This window comes from Pyrus communis, chromosome 1 (assembly GCF_963583255.1).
Source record: "Pyrus communis chromosome 1, drPyrComm1.1, whole genome shotgun sequence".
Classification (NCBI taxonomy): domain Eukaryota; kingdom Viridiplantae; phylum Streptophyta; class Magnoliopsida; order Rosales; family Rosaceae; genus Pyrus; species Pyrus communis.
The window spans coordinates 3,374,207-3,393,160 of NC_084803.1; the positions used below are offsets into that span (position 1 = coordinate 3,374,207).

Here is an 18,954-nt window from a genome sequence, read left to right on the forward strand (position 1 = left end):
ATTATTTAAACGTCAATATGCGTCCATATTAACTATTGGTGACGTATCATTTAGTTTACAAATTTAGCTTCTCTAATATTACTCTTTCTCTAAACTAATGCTTCTTTCTTTCCCGAATGCTCTTCACTGCACTTGCCGAGTTTCATAAACGGTTGATGGCCATCAATAACAATTGCGATCTGTTTGGTATTGCGTCTGAGCAACGTCTCATGTTTTTGTACAATATTTTATAATGTTGGTATGATAATTGACGTTAAATTATGATATGTCATATAGTTCATAAAAAAAATTAACGTTAGACAGTGGGATGTCAAATAGTTAATAAAGAATTTCACTTTTGAAAGACGCCCCTTAGCATTTCTCAAGGATAAATGAGTTTTTTCATAGCTAAAAAAGCCTTTTTTTTTAATGGTTAATCTAAATACTTCAACATAATCAACATTATACATTTTAATAGAGTTAGTAAACCAAATACCCCTCCCTACATCTTATGATTTCAAGCTTCAAAGCCAAGTCATTTCATATGATGACTTTAGCTTCTGATGCAGCCAAAACGTACTGTGACATGTCATTTTTTTAATTCAAATCATTTTCAAAGACAAGCAATGTGCCCAATCAAATGCCATAAAATCAAACAATCGTTCACGACTATATGTTATTTTGAATTCGAATTATTGGTAACAAATAATTAGGAGTCTGGGATAATATTTCTAAAATCATTTTTTGAAACCACCCCCTCAAACTTGCAAAGAACTCAAATGACGCCAGCAAAGCTCTATTCTCTATTTTTAGTAGTAAATCATTCAAACTTCACTTTGCTCGTCCATTTTTAGTTCTTGGATTAATAAGTTGGTTGGTGAAAACCACAAAACCAAATATAATTCATCAGCACATGGGCCCACTTCCCACGTGGCCCAATCTCATTAGCCACAGGTTGTCCCAACAACACAATTAACCATCTGAGTCGTGCCGTCGTGGCCACCGATCATATTTCCCCAGAGAAAGCAGAGGCCCTAGTGGGGGTGCAACTTCGTAATTTTCTCCCACAACAGGGGTAAAAACTGCACCTGACCCCAGAGAATCGAGCGCATTTTCTTCCCAGTTTGTCCCGTGGTGTTTTGAATTTCAAATACCGAACGGCTCTGTGTGGTTTTTGGAACCAAAAAAATAAAACCCACAAAACAAAACCCTCCCCATTCTCCCACGAAACAAAGCAAATCACCCACGTCCCAAAAGCTTTGAGTTTGATAATTCCACCCGGAAGTTTCATTAATGCACCTGGAAGTTTCATTAATCCACTCGAAAGTTTCATAAATCCACTGCAAACCTCTGTTTTTGCTTGTGTTTCTGCTGAAGCAAAATATTTTGCTCAAATGGGTGCTTCTGGAAAATGGGTCAAAGCGCTGATCGGTATGAAAAAACCCGACAAGAACGACCCGGTAAAGCTTCGATCTTTATCAAAATTTCGAGCTTTTGTTTTTTATTTTTTTGTTCTGAACTTTCTGAACTTTTTTTTATCTGGGTTTGATAGGAGAAGGTGAGTGGGAAGAGCAAGAAGTGGAAACTGTGGAGGAGTTCTTCAGGGGATTTGGGGTCTTCGTGGAAGGGTTTCAAAGGGAATTACGGGACGGGTTCGGAGGGGTCGGATTCGCCGAGAGGGGCCGATGCGTATAATGCCGCGGTGGCGGCGGTGGTTCGAGCTCCGCCGAAGGATTTCAGGGTTGTGAGGCAGGAATGGGCTGCTATCAGAATCCAAACTGCTTTCCGAGGATTCTTGGTAAGAAAAAAATAAATGACTTTTCAATTTTATTTGATGGAATCGTAGGCCATAGATCTTTGTGTCTGGATTTGAACAACCTACTTGTTGATGTCAGAAAGTGCTTTTCTGTTAAAGTTGTAGCTTTTGACTAGTAGAGCTTTTGAAATAAGCAGATAGTTAGTGTTGAAGTTGCTCAATCCTTCTGTCTTTAATCTGTTTGATAACATGCCTAGCTGCCCATTGAGCTTAATTTCAAGGATTTGGCTTCTATTGATGAAAGTTTGAAGCTTTTGTTGTTGTTGTTTTATTCTGGGCAAACTTATGTGCAGGCGAGAAGGGCTTTGAAGGCCTTGAGAGGAATAGTGAGGCTGCAAGCTCTGGTTCGAGGCCGACAAGTGAGGAAGCAGGCTGCAGTGACACTGAGGTGCATGCAAGCTCTCGTTCGAGTTCAGGCTCGTGTGAGAGCTCGTCGTGTGCGAATGTCCATGGAGGGACAAGCTGTGCAGAACATGATCAATGAACGCCGCACCCAGGCTGATCTATTAAAAGAAGCTGAGGTACTTTAAGCTCTTAATGATCTTTGCTTTCATTTGATAAGTGACAGAAGAAAATATTCTTGGTTTGAATCGGCTTTTTCGAACTTATGTTTTTGTTATAATTACTGAAAATAGATAGAAAAAAAAATTGCAGGAGGGGTGGTGTGATAGCAAGGGAACAATAGATGATGTTAAAGCAAAGATTCAAATGAGGCAGGAAGGAGCATTCAAGAGGGAGAGAGCAATTGCTTATGCTCTTGCTCAGAAGGTAATAAAACACAGAACTTGGCTTCATCGGGAGCCTCCTTGTAGTTTGTCTGTTAAATTAAGTACCTTTCTCTTCACATTACTGATATGGGCAAGATTGTGTTTCTTTTTTCTCTTCTCAGCAATGGAAATCAGCCCCAGATTTGAATTCGAATTCTCGTACCAGATCGTCAGCGTACTCTCTCAATAAGAACAATGAATTTGAAAAGAATAGTTGGGGATGGAGTTGGTTAGAGCGTTGGATGTCAGCGAAGCCGTGGGAGACTAGGCTGATGGAAGAGTCACATGACGACTCTTCTGAGATCACACCACCTCCAAAGAGTAGAGCAGACCCTTTCATGGGCAAACAACATTCGAAATCTTCAGAACCATGCTCAGTCAAAGTCAGGAAGAACAATGTCACCACTAGGATTTCTGCAAAGCCTCCTCACATTGGGCAAGCCACTCGCTCGTCTTCAAGCCCCAGTTCAGAATTATGGTATGATGAGAGCTCTGCCTCATCTTCACTGTGCACATCCACAACGCCGGTTTCTGGGAACACCGGATTGGCATCGGACAGAACAGATGACAGCTGCAACTATAAGCCTAGTTACATGAACCTGACTGAGTCAACTAAGGCGAAGCAGAAACCACATAGTTATCTGTCTCAAAGAACTCAAAGGCAATCCATGGACGAGTTTCAATTTCTCAAGAGGTCTGGGGTATTCTCTAATGGGGATTCAAAAAGTAGTGCTGGTTCTGAGCTATCTTCAGCCAACTTCTCTAAGCCGCTTTGCATGCCAACGCGATTGGAAAAGAACTCTGTGAAACTGAGGTGAAAGGGGCGCCTTGTTCATACAATCAGGTGAATTAAGTTCATTTTGATTTAGAAGATCAACAGCTAGTTGCTCCCTGCTATTTAGAATGTGTAATTTAAGTGTGTGCGAGGAATAGAAGAGTTCAGTCTTCATTTGTAACATAGTTAATTTATGAACATGTGGAGTCGAATATTTGCTTATTTTGAATGAGATGGGTCATTGAACTCATTGCCAGCTTTCTTGCAATGCATTGATCACTAGCAAATTTAGCTTCAACTTGATGATTTATTTCACAAAATCTACAGCGAAGACGTCTAATACATTTTCATATAAGTTAAAAGTTACTAATCTTCAGTTGCCTTCTTAAGCAAATGATGAGTAAGGTCTGATCAGGCACGTGGAAGGACATCTTGCATCATTTCCGCTTTATGACCTGAAGCTTGACACCATTCTTGAACTTGAGAACAATGCCAAACTCAAGCTTCAGAGGTGACTCCATATATGGAGAGTGCCGGAACACATACTTCCGGTATAAGTGAATCAGTGCAAGCTTTATTTCTTGTATGGCAAATTTCTGACCGATGCAGGATCGAGGCCCAAGTCCAAACGGTATAAAAGCATAAGGATGCCTTTGTTTCTCTTCTTTGCAGCTTGGATCAAACCTCTCTGGCCTGAACTTTTCTGGCTCTGGGAAGTTCTTTTGATCTTTCGCTAAAACTCCGAGGGCTAACCAAACCCAAGTCCCCTGCTTCTCAAAAACAAAAAGGAACTAATCCCATAAGGTTTATAATATATACAAACCACTTTCAGTCCAGACAAAAAGACATTTCTGCAAAGAGATCCTAGCAGAAGTAGAGCAATACCTTTGGTAAAAGATAACCGCCTATTTCGACTTCTCGAGATGTTTCTCTAGCAACTAATGGGGAAACCATGTAAAACCTCATTGCCTCTTTAATAACCTGCATTCGAAAAAGCAACAGATAAGCCAACTAATGAGGAAGATTCCTCAAATGCAACATTGAAATTTGAGAAGCCTTGCCTGATCAAGATAAGGAAATTTGTGTTGAAGATCACTTGCAGTTGGCATCTGATCAGGCGGTCCAAATCCATCGATCTCTGCCAGCAACTTTTTTTCTACTTCTGGATGTCCAGCAACCAAGTAGACAGCTGAAGACAAAGTGAATGCCGTGGTGGCCGAACCGGCAAGGAGATGCTCATAAGCAAGTGCACTAATGTAATCTGTTGTGAAAACATTCTTCGAAAGCCTCCCTGACTCCCTTGCATTCAGTATAACTGACAAGAAGTCCTTTGAACCTCGTCTGCTGTCTTTCATTCTCTTTTCCACAACTGCACCAAGCCGGCTAGTCAAATGCCTGTTATTATGTTCTATTTTCCCGTCCATAGTGCCAGGAATTCTCTTCAACATCTGCCAAAATGGCCACTGAAGTATGGGGACAAGTAGTCCTAGTATGATCGATAAGGAACCCGAAAAATCCATCTTAACCTGTGTTGTGGAATATATGTGTTGGTTGATAAAGTCTGAGACTTCATCGTCATTATTGTCTTTGTCATCAATCTTTTCGACTGATTCGCCGAAGGATTGTGGTTTAGAAAGGCCAAAGTTGACACCAAATGCAGCTTGTCCTATTACATCTGTGGCCAATCGAAGGGAGATGGCGGAAAATGTAATATCTTCTTCTACTTTCGCCATGGAGCCAAGTTTTTCAGTTGCACATTCAACAAATGACTGCATTGTAGGCACAAGGTTGGCTAAGTGTGAAGGTTGATACACTGATAATATAGTGTTCCGCATCGTCACCCATCTCGCATCCCTGCAGGATGCTCAAATTCCATCAGATATTCTACGTTACTCTAATCAACATAAGGAGAGATTCAAACTTGAGTGCAAGAGAGGTGGACACAATATCCTCATCAATTGACCTAATCTACATCTACGGTAACTTTAAAACGGTAGATATCCTATGCCTCTTTATACCAATATAACATATAAAATATATACCTGGTTAAAAAGAGACCCTTCTGATGAAGAGGGGAAGCTGCAAGGGGAGGTGGAATGCTTCTGTTTTTAATGTCTTTGAATTTCTTTATTCCAACTTCCCTACAAAGCTCTGCATCTGCTACAATTATGAGTGGTTGTCTACCGATATGAAACCTGCCAGGATATGTGCAACCAAAAACTTAAGAGCTGTGTTATGCGCATGTGTGGACGATTTATCTTAGCGTATTTTAAATTAAAGTTACATAACTGAAACGTTTGATTTATCACGAGATCTAATGTTTAACTAACATCCTTCATTCCAACCATACTAAAGGGGAAGCGAAAAAGGAAGTGACAAGAGTAACTTTTGCACGATCTACAGTCCACATCAAAAGAAGTCACAAACAGTTGCTAAGCTTGCCTTTCACACCTAGCATGCAGATAACTCAGAAAACGGTGGATCACTTGACCTAAATGGCACTAATTTGAAGTCTCAGAGTAATCGTTTTTCTTTAACAAAGCGATATCCTAAATTACTTTATTAATGTATGAAGAGTGGAGATTCAAACTTGGGTACAAGAGAATTAATACACTGTCCTGGTTAACTGACCTAACCATGTACGTAGTCCCGCGCTTGTTGTCAAATTTCTTTGAGAAAAATTAGGAGAAAAAAAAGAAGACAAATTACGCATAATCAAATATCCACATGCATAATAGCTACTAACCTGAAAACAGGGCCATACTCTTTAGCAAGAACTGAGAATATATCAGGACCATACTTTGCCATCAAGGGAATGTGTCCTACCAGAGGGATAGTTGGAGGGCCAGGTACCCTTCTTACTCCCCAGTAGGGCCCATATAAATACCCCAAAAGTCCTCCCAGTACTATCAACACCATGAAGATGGTAAACAACAGTTCAGTGCTGCCTATCATTTTCTCTCAGTCTATTGAATCTAATTCTTCGAAGGAGCAGAGCTCAGGATTTAATATATAGACTGGTGGTGGAATATTTTGGGGTGTCCCACTACTCACCGGAAGCAACCTGCTGAGCAGTCATTGGTTGATCCATGTTGCTGTCTAGATGATTGTTTTTTCTGTTGTGCTTTACAAATTATAACATTCCTGAAAATTGGGAATCCAATTGTCGTGTACTCGTGACGAGTGATTTTTAAGTAAACGAGCGACTTTACTAATATTTCTCCTTTCAATGTTGGAAGATATTCCGCATCTCTATTCGCAATACCACCAGCGGCGTTGAGATTCCTCTCTGTAATTCGTCTTCATAGAACCAGCAATATTTGTTTATTCTCTCCACAGACATTGTTGCTGTCATGTCATAAAAAAATTCATGGTGGATGGTGATCTCAAAAGTTCCACTATGTAATCAACGGCAGAAATTCATAAGTTCACCCACAGGGCCACACCCTACTAAACCGAAAACATGACAGGCGTCTCCACTGACATAAGCAACCATCCTTCGTCTATTGTCCACCACCCAAAGTTTGAGATGGAAGAACCGAAAAGGATTGAAGATTCCCACCCAGAATAACGTGGAGAATTGAAACGTCGAAAGTCGTATAATATTAGCATGAAAATTTGGAAGGAAAGAAGTCCGTTTGCGAGCCATTCGGTATTGGGTGGCTGAAGAAATTGAAATTTTTCGGTGGCTGTCCATCGGTATATTGCGAAGGACGACAGCGGTGAGCTGCCGAACACAATTTTCAGATTATTATTATTATTATTATTATTTATTTAATTTTTTTTTTATTGAGTGAAAGCCAGCTCTACGATCTAAGCTTGACACCATTTTTTGTAATTTAAGAACAATGCCATAATCAAGAAATAGAGGTTCTCCATGTTAATTAGTGAGAGTTTTCTTACTTGTAAGGAATATTATTTCCACCAATTAATGCATCCATGGCCCCAATTCCAAACAATATAAAAGCACTTAATTTTTTTTTCATGGTATTAGAGTAAGTTGGTCATCTGGTTCGGTGTATGAATGTTTGGCAGATGACAAAGTTGATGTCTTAATTTTTTTTAAAAGATCCGCCATAAAATATGGTACAAAACTCTTGTTTTACGTGATATAATTTAAGTGAAATAGTAATATCACATTACTGTTTCAGATATACTAAAAATTCAAAAATTTATGAGTGCAGAAATTATTGTCCATAACTCATTTGTCTTGAAATCCTTACACCAGCAATGATCAGATTCTTCTATCTCAATATTGTCTTCAATTTATTTATTTTTTATTTTTTAATTTAAGAAGAAGGGAAATGATTTGAAACTATGTATAATTTAGGAGAATGAAAATTTCAAATCCGGCATTAATAAAATTCAACATTTTATCCACTAAGATATTTGATACTTAAATTATTTTCAATGCAAACAAATACATCCCTCAAAATTTATATACATTCCAAGTTATCTTCAGGAAGGCAAATCATGCTGCTGGTTTTCTTGCCACAGGGGGACAAGTGTGAGATTTGGAATTGCTATTATTTGTTATGTCTTTTGTTATTTTTTTATTTTTATGTTTTAGAAAATTTCGACGGTGCGAGAGAAATTTTATTGATATCGAAAAAATGGTACTCTTAGTTAGAACATAAACCTAACCTCTCATAATACAAGAAAAAAAGATAAAAAAAATACAAGAAAAATGATAATATATATATGTGTGTGAAAAAAAGGGGGGACATAAACCTTACCCTTCTAGAAAGAAACAAAAAATGTACAAGAAAAAGAGGGGTAGGAGGGACATGAAAACCTAATCCCTCTAAAACCGAAACCAACTACAATTTGTTAATTATTCTTTGTTCTGGACTCTGCCTTCATACAAAAGAAATATCGATCTAATTGTCACCGTCAACTAAACCTTGGGAAAATTTCCTACAAAAATAAAAAGAGGACGGACGGTTATATAACAACTCAAATGGGGATTTGTTGGATAACAAAGGAGATGGTAATCGGTTAATGAGATAGACAACAATGAAGACACAATCGCCAAATAATGAAAGGGGTACCTGAGATTGGAAACGTATGCTACATGCAACAGTGAGAATGTGACGATGCTTACGTTCGACAACTCCATTTTGTTGTGGAGTGTAGACACTTGTGTGTTGATATTCAATGCCTTTGCTTTGGAAAAAATCTTTCATGGATAAAAATTTAGACCCATTATCAACCCTTATTGTTTTGATTTTCGCATGAAATTGAGTTATCAACAAAAGTAACAAACGATTTTAAAAGGTATTGAGTTTCGAATTTTATGTTGCATCAAAAAAACGAGACACTGAATGTGTAGGAACTTTATGAGGATCCCAAATATCACAGTGTAACAAATCAAATGGTGCATGAGTTGATATAGAACTTAAAGGAAATGGAAGTTTGGTTGGTTTGGCTATGGGACAAATAGTACAATTATTATCAAAAGAAACATTATTTGAAGACAACGGGGGAAGTACTAATTTGAGACGAGTTGATAAAGGATGTCCAAGTCGCATATGCCATAAATTTGAGGGATGGGAAACTTGACAGGAGAGATGTGTTCGTTGCAACGGCGACATGTAATAAAGACCACCACGTTGTTTACCTGATCCAATTATTTTCCCCGTAGCCAAGTCCTGCAAGACACAGAAAGCGGGAAACAAAATGGCACAACAATTTAGACAGTCAGTGACTTGGCTAGCATACATGAGATTTAAGTGAAGAGGGAACTCATAGAACGTTGTCTAATGTAATATCTGAATTGAATGGTATGATGTTAATGGAAGTAATTGTAGCCAAAGAGCTTGTGGGTAATTTAACGGTGAAAATTTGTTAAGATTTGGTTTCGGTGAAAAGTGAAGAATCTAAAGTGATGTAATTGGTAGCCCCACTGTCCAAAATCCAAGGTTGAGTAAATACATATTTAACGGAGGCAACAGTAAATGAAGACAAACCTACTGCATTTGCATAAACATTGTTATTACCAAGAGGAGGATTCTCTCCCCTCCTGATCTCTCTCTCATTTCATTCCTTCCTATTTGAACGGTCACGGTTAAGCCACATTAACATTTTATATTAATTTTTTTATAGAGATAATGAGATAAAAAATAATGTATGAGACGAAAAGAGGGAAAGGGATATAGATAGGAGGAAAGATAATCCTACTTCTATTACCAGAGGTGTGATTTAAATTCATTATGGACACAAAGTGGGTCAATCGTTGAAGCTGCTCTGCTGAGAGTCCGTGCAATGTGTTCGGTGAAGGCTGGGACCCGTGCTGGTGTGATTTGTTACTATGGTTGCTGCCTTGCTTTCCCCTTTTATTAGGAACCATTGTTCCATTTTTAAATTTGCATCTGTCTTCAGTGTGGCCCCTTTTATCACATAATTTGTAGTGATATTTTCGAGTCCTACAGTTGTCAACTGTATCTCCGTCGTTATCACAAAATTCACAATGGAGATTCTTGGAATTGTAGGAGAAATGGTTTGGTCGACTTTGAACAGCAGCAGTGATTGAAAATTTTTCCGTCGATGACATTTATTGTTGTGTGAGATATGCGATGGACTTCTGGAGTTGATAAATGGTTGGTGTTTCAAGTACTGTGTCTGACATGATGTTTGAGAATACAATCAAAGTTGAAAAAGTAGGCAGTCGGGCACCAAAAGAGATTTTTCAATATGATTGACATATGATGTGATATGTTACGTGTCATTATACAAATAGTAAAATATATGTGTTAAAAAGTTAATACCTTAAAAAATAAAAAAATAAATTCTCACCACTTACATTAAAACACGTGGTGTACCATCCGTATTCCCGTCACAATAAAAAATTTATCGGGCACCAAGACCTTATGTTCTGGGAACCAGGATCCTCGTCGGATCCATTCCCTAGGGATCTTGGGAATAAGCAATCGTGTCCGTTTATCGTATATCGTGCGGTCAGTTTTCGTTGAGTACTATTTATATTTGAATTTTAAATTTTAAATTTTAAATGATTTATGATCGCACGATATACGATAATCGAACACGATTGCGTGATCTCTAATATCCCTAAGAAATAGATCCGGCGAGGATCCTCATGCTCTGGATACCATGTTAAAATAGTTGAATATTCAAATGGCTAGATTGGAAGGCCATGACAAGTGACAAGATTGAATGCTTTTCGTGTATTAGCATTGACAAACTATACAGTGCAATACATACAAGCCTAGGTCAACTAATTAACCCTACAACAATGGCTAGAAGATAGTACCCCACATTTAGTGGGATTTGACTTAAACCATATTCGGTAAATATATTACAAAATATATTACTATGATATTTCTTAATAAATTAACATGTTACCAACTTTGTTGTTAACATGCTGCAAAGCTATTGTTTATATTTTAATACGAGTTAAAATTTAGTCTTGAGAGGATCAGATGCCCTCAAAAACTCCGTTACAGTGGAGATGTTCACATTAATTATTTTCATAAAATACCTAAAAAAATTCACCTCAGAAATTTATGATCGATTTCAAGAACATTACAGGACTGAAGATTTCACATAATCCTTTCATGCAACCAATCTCCAGTTGATTCAATCAGCGCATGATCATCATGTCCTCCTTATGACTCTAAGCTTGACACCATTCTTGAAGTTGAGAACAATGCCGTACTCAAGCTCAAGAGGTTTCTCCATGTCGGGAGAGTGCCGGAACACATATTTCCGGTATAAGTGAATCAGCGAGAGCTTTAGTTCTTGTAGGGCAAATTTCTGACCAATGCAGGATCGAGGTCCGATTCCAAATGGTATAAAAGCGTAAGGATGCCTTTGTTTCAATTCTTGGCAATTTGGATCAAACCTCTCTGGCCTGAACTTGTCTGGCTCCGGGAAGTTCTTTGGATCTTTTGCTAAAACCCCGAGTGCTAACCACACCCAAGTCCCCTGCCAATCAAAAAATAAATCCCGTGAGTATACAAACCGTAAATTTCGAGTTTGCACACGAAAAGTCAGGACTCGTTTGGAGCCTAAGATTGTATTGCATTGGATAGCTTATAAATTTAAGGTATGTTGAAGTAAGAAGGGAAGATGACCTTTGGTAGAAGATAACCACCTATTTCGACGTCTCGAGATGTTTCTCTCGCAACTAATGGGGAAACCATGTAAAACCTCATTGCCTCCTTAATCACCTGCATTTGAAAAACCGACAGATAAACCAAAATCCATTGGCAAATTGGTCTTCCCAAAAGAGGATGATTGATTAACAAGTAAACAAGAGCAGATAAATAGAAGCATTTGGTTAGGCCTTTGAAATTTCAAAGTTTTTACACATGTCAACATTGAAAATTCAGAAGACTTGCCTGATCAATGTAAGGAAACTTGTGTTGAAGATCATGAGCAGTTGGCATCTGATCAGACGGTCCAAATCCATCAATCTCTGCCAGCAACTTTTTTTCGACTTCTGGATGTCCAGCAACCAAGTAGACAATTGAAGACAATGTGAATGCTGTGGTGGCTGATCCAGCAAGGAGATGCTCGTAAGTAACTGCACTAATGTAGTCAGGAGTGAAGAAATTCTTCGAAACCGCCTCTGATTCCATTGCCTTCATAATTACCGACAAGAAGTCCTTCGAGCCTCGCTCACGGTCTTTCATTCTCTTCGCCACAATATCGTCAACCCGGCCACTCAACTTCCGGTTAGTACGCTCAACTTTACAGTCCATAGTGCCCGGAATTCTCTTCAAAATCTGCCGAAATGGCTCCTGGAGTATGGGGACTAGTAAACCGAGTATGATAGATAAGGAACCTGAGAAGTCCATCTTAAGCTGCGTTGTGGAATAAATATGTTGGTTGATAAAGTCCGAGACTTCATCGTCGTTGTCTTCTCCGTCAATCTTTTTGATTGATTTGCCGATCGAATGTGTATTAGAAAGGCCAAAGTTGACACCAAATGCAGCTTGCCCTAGTATATCAGTAGCTAATCCGAGGGAAAGGGTAGAAAATGTAATCTCTTCTTCTTTGGAGGAGTGCAGTTTCTCAGTTGCAGATTCAATGAAGGACTGCATGGTAGGCACAAGGCTGGCGAGGTGTGATGGCTGATACACCGACAATATAGTGTTTCGCATTGTCGACCATCTTGCATCCCTGCAGGATGCTCAAATTCCATTAGAGTCAATTAATTTTGGGCATCTTTGATGAGTATTTTGTTTTTGGTAAGTTCAATTTGATGTATTCGATATAATTAATTGAATAAATTTAGGTGCATCCTCCTCCACATTTGCTCATCCCATTTTTCTTCCTTGTATTTCTCCTCTATTCCTTACAAAAAACTAAAAGCAAGATAGTTATCAAACGAGCTATAAAATACTTTTAACTGATAGATTGTGCAATTAGACTTTCACTTAACAACCGGAAAGACTTCCATGCAACCGTTACATGAAAGAGTATCAAATTTGCTATATTCATGATCCAACTCATAAAACGGATGTAGGCAAGTTTTTCTCCAATAATACCTAGTGAAAAAAAGACCCTTTTGATGAAGAGGGGAGGCTGAGATGGGAGCTGGAATGCTTCTGTTCGGAATGTCTTTGAATTTCCTTATTCCAACTTCTCTACAAAGCTCAGCATCTGCTACAATTATCAATGGTTGCCTGCCCATATGAAACCTGTCCAAATTGTAATCCAAAAACCAAATGCCATTACCGAAATGCAGAGTTTGTTATGAGAATAAACTCTATTTAGCACCCTTCAACCATGCTAAAAGAGACTACTGGTTTGGTACTGAGGTGCTTTTATAAAAATTGGGTATAAAAAAAAAGCTGAGCTCAAAAAAATGTTTAGTAAACACTTAAAAATAGCTTATTTTCACAATTTTGGGTGGAAAAAAAAAACTAAAAACGTGAAGCATTAAAAATGAGTTTATTCTCACAGCACAACAGAAACAGTTTTTTTTCAAAGCACATCAAATACCAAATCAGCCCTTAAACTAGCTACGGCCTCAATTTGTCATTTTTTTTGTATACAAAATTATATTTTAAACTACTCTAATCCACGAAAATGGACCGAGGGTATAAATGAACTTGTGTTCAAGGGGCGTGCTTGCTACCCTAACCATATGTCCTAATCCATATATACCGAACCAAGAACCAGCTTGGCATATATATATATGCGAGGTTTGAGTGCCCCACCCCGGCGGTCCCCTAGAAAGCTAGAACTAGAAAACCTAAACATTTGGTCTCGGATAAGAGAGTCGCTTGTACACACAAATATGCTACTGACCTGAAAATAGGGCCGTACTGTTCGGCAAGAACTGAGAATACATCAGGACCATACTTTGCAAGCAAGGGAAGGTGTCCTAGCAAGGGGATAGTTGGTGGGCCAGGTACCCTTCTCACCCCCCAGTAGGGCCCATACAAGTACCCCAAAATTCCTCCCAATATTGCCAACCCCGTGAAGATTGTGGATATCAACCAAACACTGGTAGCAAACAACACTTCCATCCCCACCAATTTTCTGAAGGGTCTCCTCTTCTTCCAAGCTCTTCATCATCAAATATCAGAGCTTTGGATTAGGTTTAATAGATTGGTGAAATAGTGAGGGGGTTGTGGGGTCTTCCTATGAATGATTTCAATCGTGGAATTGTTGGTGCCAATCATCCTCAGCCAATGCTTTTTGTACTTTTTATTTTGAGAGTCTTAACGAAAAGCCACAGTACTGTTCATTTTAACGAAAAACCATATTTTTACACTAAAAAGTCAATCATGTTACTATTCACTTTACCCTTTATTTTTTCCTTATCATTAAAACTCAAAGATTTCAAGCCATTTTCATTAGTTTTTCTTTTTATTTTCTATATTTAGGGTGACGAAAAAAATTACGGTTTTTTTTTTTTTTTGAGCTAACGATATTAACTACACTAAGAAGGAGGGGTGGACTTAGCAATAATGTGGCTTAAATAAGCTTTTGACGAGAATTGAACTTAAAACTTTTCATTTACAAGTAAAAATAAATAGTACTAAACTATAGTATTAAATGGCAATCATACCGTTTTGAAGTTGACAAAAAGCATAAACATTCTTTTTTTCTTTTTTTCTTTTTTATGGTAACATCTCCAATCATGCTATCTCTAGGTCAAGAAGGCGAAGGCCCCAACACTGTTTTTAAAGGCTTGTGTTTTTGGAACCAAACATATAAGATGTTTGTGTGGTTTTTGTTCTAATAGCTGTTTGTGTGGTTTTTGTTCACTATAGTTTTGTTCTGCTGAGTGCTGTTGTTTTGGTTGGCGAATGGGTTTGTTGTTTTTGCTGTCTAGTAGACGTCTTTGTTGAGCAAGTATGAGTAGATATAAAATTCTATGTGTATATTTGTATTGTAAGTTGAAGCATATAGGAGGAGGTATGCTTGATCATGTGATTGTAAACCAGGAGTCTGATCCTCTTCACTTGTAAAAACAAAAGAGTATGGAATTGATTAATACTTAATTAGCTTTTCTGCATAATAAGCACTCTCATGATTTGAGTTTAAAACATTGCATAAACTTTTACATTTTTTTTAATATAATTTGGTCACAAAGTCCGTCCCATTCCAACATTGCTATCATGGGAAGCAATTTCAAGGAGAATTTATTGATAAACAAGAAAAATACAATATGTCAAGAAGGACATGAGGCCAAATCCAGACCATTAAAGAATTCATAACAACAATTCAAAACCTCTTTCAGCAAAACCTATAACAATGAAGCTTAGAAAGGTTGTGAGAATAAGCAGCTGTAGCACAAGGAGAGCATGAATCCCACCAATGGACACCAGGGTGATCAACACCATAATTGGCCAAACAATCAGCAACTTGATTACCTTATCTAAAAATATGAGAAATCTGAACCTGCATGGAGAATAGTAAAACTCTTATGCCAATTGACCAAAAACCTCCAAGGAATAGATGTCAAGGAAGGTGAGGATGAAGAAAGAAGATGAACAACCAGTGAGAAGTCGCATTCAATCCATAAGGAAGGCCAACCTATCCCAAGCTAAAGATACAGCATGAATAACATCACGTAGTTTTTCAGCATACAAAGAAGATATAGCATAAATTTTTACATTACCAAAATCTAAATTGACTGAAAAAATTTTGATTAGGAAGACTAATTATAGTGCAAGGATCCGCTTAACGACTCTAAGCTTGGCACCATGTTTGAAACTGAGAACAAAGAACTTCGAATGGTGCAGAATTCAAACACAGAACTTCGAATGGTGCAAAATTCAAACATAGAACTTCGAATGCTGGTATAAACGTTAGCAACTACATGAGCTATAAACCCCGTGCAACCAGATTCACAGTTTGACCTTCTATTTCTTAATTGGTGTCGGGCAATAAAAGCCTACACATTATGGATGGTGTTCTTAAAACTAAAATATGAAGAGAGAACTCGCCAAAACCCCAGGGTTTTAGCCTCTCTGTAACTCTTTGGTTGAACAAACACATCTGTGAATATAAAGTCATCAACTTATAAATAAGGAGTTATATTTCATAAAAATTACAGTTACAAAATTGAGCTTAAAGAACAAGACACTATTATTACATCTGCATAACTGGTGTTTGTGATAAGTAGATACACAAGCAGCCACTCTCAACAGCTAACTGACTTAACTAACTTAACTGCTAACTGCTATGTACACTGGCTACGTCGATCTGAAGCTACATCAAAAGTACCGAAACCCTTCACAGGTGTCCGACGGCTCCTCCTCCGCCTGCAATGCACGAAAGAAGAAACAGGAAATCAACACCAGTGGATACAAAGACGCACACATTTAGAAAGTACAAGTAGCATTCATTGAACGCAATCATCAAAGGATACAAAGAAACAGCAGCATTTGAGTTGGCCCCTTTGCAACATTCACCACTCCCTTCTGCAAATCACAAATCATTGCATTATTCATCACTTGCAACAAATTAACAAACATACATAGCGACTAGCTAATGAAAAGCAGAGTTCTTGAATCAATATACCAATATATAGATATAGGAATGGAGTTGCAGGGGACCAACTCAGCACACATTGCACTTCATCATCATCAGACACTTTTGTTACCGTCATCACGGCTTGGGCCGGATTAGATAACCCATTTGATCAACAAGGTCTTGCAAGTCCTCACCCCAATCTGCAGGCTCTGCAACCAAATCCTCCACCTCAACGTCGACTTCTGATTCCTCGCCCACCGCAGCAGCTTCCTCCTCCGGGTTGCCACCAATGAGGTCATCACTCCACAGCTCCTCCCATATGGTCTCATCAACAGAATCCAAGTTGCCTCCACCAGTACTTGTGGTTACTAAGCTCGGTTTGGGGTCTTTGAAACCACTGCTTGATTCATTGTCCAATGCAGCAGTTGAGAAAAAGTTCTCAATATCTGGTTCCATAGTTGCCAACTCTCCCTGATCCTGGCTTGCAGAGTAGTCCACAACGTCGATTCTAGGCGCTTCTTGCAGACTCTCCAGACTGGGACTAGCAGCCAGTCTCCGCTTTCTACCAATACCGTGCAGTGCCCTATTCTTGGCATTCTTCTCAGCTAGGTTTTGGAGAAAAGATGGATTATTAAGTGCTTTAGCAAGGAAAGTCATCATCTGCTGCTGTTTTTTCTCCGTGGTCAGCAACCGGCCCTCCATTGCCATGACTTGCTCCCTTGAATTTTGTTGTTGCTGCCTCAACTTCAAAATCTCCGTCATCAAAATGTTTCGGTCTCTTTTCAGTCTTTCAAGCTCGGTTTCCACTCCATACTGCCCCAATTCAACACAAGCTCCTCCTCCGGCTTCTTGTTGAATATTCTGCGAGACATGTCTCCTCCTCTTAATGGTCTTCAGCAAATGCCTCTGCCCTCCTAGAAAACCCTCGTTTGCGAATTCCCATCGGTCCGGATCAACCTTTCTGAAACCCTGCATGCATTCAGTTGATGAGCAAGCCTTGAAATTTCCTGAACAAGGATGTAATCCCCCAACTAAGGATTTAATAAAATGAAACCATGATTCATGACCAACAGAAGAAAGGGAATTGCGTAACAAAGTTAAAAACCTGTAATCGTATATATGATTCTGATTAATTCCTAATTTCCTACACTAAACCCAAAAGAATTACAGTACTAAGCAAGCAAAAACAAAAGAAAAATTCCATAAACAAAAAGAACCCGTCTGCAATTTCAGCATAACATGAAGAACGATCCAAGAAAACTCATGCTTTTTTTCGGTACTTACATATGTATTGAGCTGACGAATGAAGCTGGAGAAGTTACTGTGCTTGAAGTATCGAGGAAGAAGAGTGGCGGAGAACTTGTGATAGTCCCACACAACGAAGCTGTTGCGAGCTTTGCTCCAGGAAACAATGGCGTCCGTGGAAGGATCCTCCACCATTTCGAACGTCTTCGTGAGAAACGGCGGCGGACCCACCTCGTGCAGCCCCTCTATTGGCTGCGGCGAGAAGCTTGAGGACGACGAAGACGATGAGCCGACGGTGCATGTCACAACCTCCTCCTCTTTCACCAACACTCTATCCATGGTTATTGGTTTCCCCAAATTAGCTATTAGCAGGAATCTCAGCACCAAAAGACTGGATTTTTACATGTGGAAGAGGATTTTGAGAATTGGATTTCTGGATTTGATGCGATTCCAGGAATTTGCGTTGCTAAATTTGAGCTTTGTAGTGAAATTTGAGAGCTTTTCGGGATATTTTTGAGAGTGTTCCTTCTTTGCGATGTAGAGGAGAGAGAACATGTTACTTTTAAGGCGGTGGAAAGGAAAGTTCTAGAGAGATGTGGGGCTTGTAATCTTCTCTCAAGTTTGTAAGAAGTTTCTCGCAAATGCCCAAAACCTCAAAGCTCTAGAACCTTCTCTATGTTTTGGGTTGTGTTGAGGGACACGGCCCAATTGATGTGGTGTATATCATGGGAATAGGATTTTTTTCGGATTTCTTCCATCCAGATTTTTCAGATCTTTCATTTTTGTCTGTTTAACCGAAATTTGAACAGTCATGAACTAATTCCATGTTAACTTTCACCTTCACTTTCTTGTGTTCATCTTTCATTTTCACCTTCTTCTGTTAACATTCTTTTGTTCATCTTCTTTCATGTTCACCTTCTCATGTTCATCTTCTTCCCTCTTCTCCATCTCTCTCGATGTCTAGAATTAAAGAATCCAGATGGAAGGGATCTGGAGAGAATCCCTATCTTGTATAATGTTGATGTGTTCATTTGTGCTCAAACTAACTACTTCAAAGCTTATTGGATTATGCTAATTGACAAGGGCAATGTTTCTTGTTTATACAACGATTGGTGTATAAAATTAAGTAGTTTTTGTGTTCAACCTATAACTTAATCAATCAATAACTATAAACTCAACATGCATAACTTTTAAACACCAAAACACTGTCATTCAAACACAATCACAACACCACCATCCCCCAAACCAAATTTAAGAAATCTTGTTACAAATAAAGTTAAGGTCCTACCTAAAACTAATTGACAATATAAGAGTTGTCCATCTCCAAATAAGCCGTGGCAAGATTTCTTAGTTCTTTTATGTTAAACTTCCTCATGTATGCAAAAATGTAAGCCCAATATGTAGATAGTGTTAAT

At 38.6% G+C, this 18,954-nt stretch overlaps 4 protein-coding genes across 5 annotated transcripts; 1 reads left to right on the top strand and 3 right to left on the bottom strand.

Annotated features, from left to right (window-relative positions):
- Positions 1-1,186: 1,186 nt before the first annotated feature.
- LOC137746701 (protein IQ-DOMAIN 6-like) lies at positions 1,187-3,588 on the top strand. Its single transcript, XM_068486712.1, has 5 exons — positions 1,187-1,439; positions 1,532-1,777; positions 2,089-2,316; positions 2,450-2,563; positions 2,685-3,588. The coding sequence occupies exons 1-5, from the start codon at positions 1,374-1,376 to the stop codon at positions 3,378-3,380; spliced, it is 1,350 nt and encodes a 449-aa protein (XP_068342813.1). The 5' UTR covers positions 1,187-1,373; the 3' UTR covers positions 3,381-3,588.
- A 167-nt stretch (positions 3,589-3,755) lies between these two features.
- On the bottom strand, positions 3,756-6,292 carry LOC137729077 (cytochrome P450 711A1-like). Its single transcript, XM_068467903.1, has 5 exons — positions 6,084-6,292; positions 5,380-5,532; positions 4,399-5,191; positions 4,223-4,318; positions 3,756-4,104 (listed from the first exon to the last, which is right to left on the bottom strand). Exons 1-5 carry the CDS (start codon positions 6,290-6,292, stop codon positions 3,775-3,777), a joined length of 1,581 nt encoding a protein of 526 aa, XP_068324004.1. The 3' UTR covers positions 3,756-3,774.
- Positions 6,293-10,551: 4,259 nt separating this feature from the next.
- On the bottom strand, positions 10,552-13,845 carry LOC137717094 (cytochrome P450 711A1-like). Its single transcript, XM_068456407.1, has 5 exons — positions 13,616-13,845; positions 12,850-13,002; positions 11,698-12,481; positions 11,431-11,526; positions 10,552-11,281 (listed from the first exon to the last, which is right to left on the bottom strand). Exons 1-5 carry the CDS (start codon positions 13,834-13,836, stop codon positions 10,952-10,954), a joined length of 1,584 nt encoding a protein of 527 aa, XP_068312508.1. The 5' UTR covers positions 13,837-13,845; the 3' UTR covers positions 10,552-10,951.
- Positions 13,846-15,137: 1,292 nt separating this feature from the next.
- Positions 15,138-18,111, bottom strand: LOC137742527 (heat shock factor protein HSF30-like). Of its 2 annotated transcripts, none has more exons than XM_068482424.1 (3): positions 17,579-18,111; positions 16,489-17,263; positions 15,138-16,083 (listed from the first exon to the last, which is right to left on the bottom strand). In XM_068482424.1, the coding sequence occupies exons 1-3, from the start codon at positions 17,876-17,878 to the stop codon at positions 16,055-16,057; spliced, it is 1,104 nt and encodes a 367-aa protein (XP_068338525.1). In that variant the 5' UTR covers positions 17,879-18,111; the 3' UTR covers positions 15,138-16,054. The 2 variants fall into 2 exon arrangements, 1 of the variants encoding a protein (XP_068338525.1); XR_011069417.1 differs by having other exon boundaries at positions 15,502-16,242; positions 16,343-17,263.
- Between the last annotated feature and the right edge of the window lie 843 nt (positions 18,112-18,954).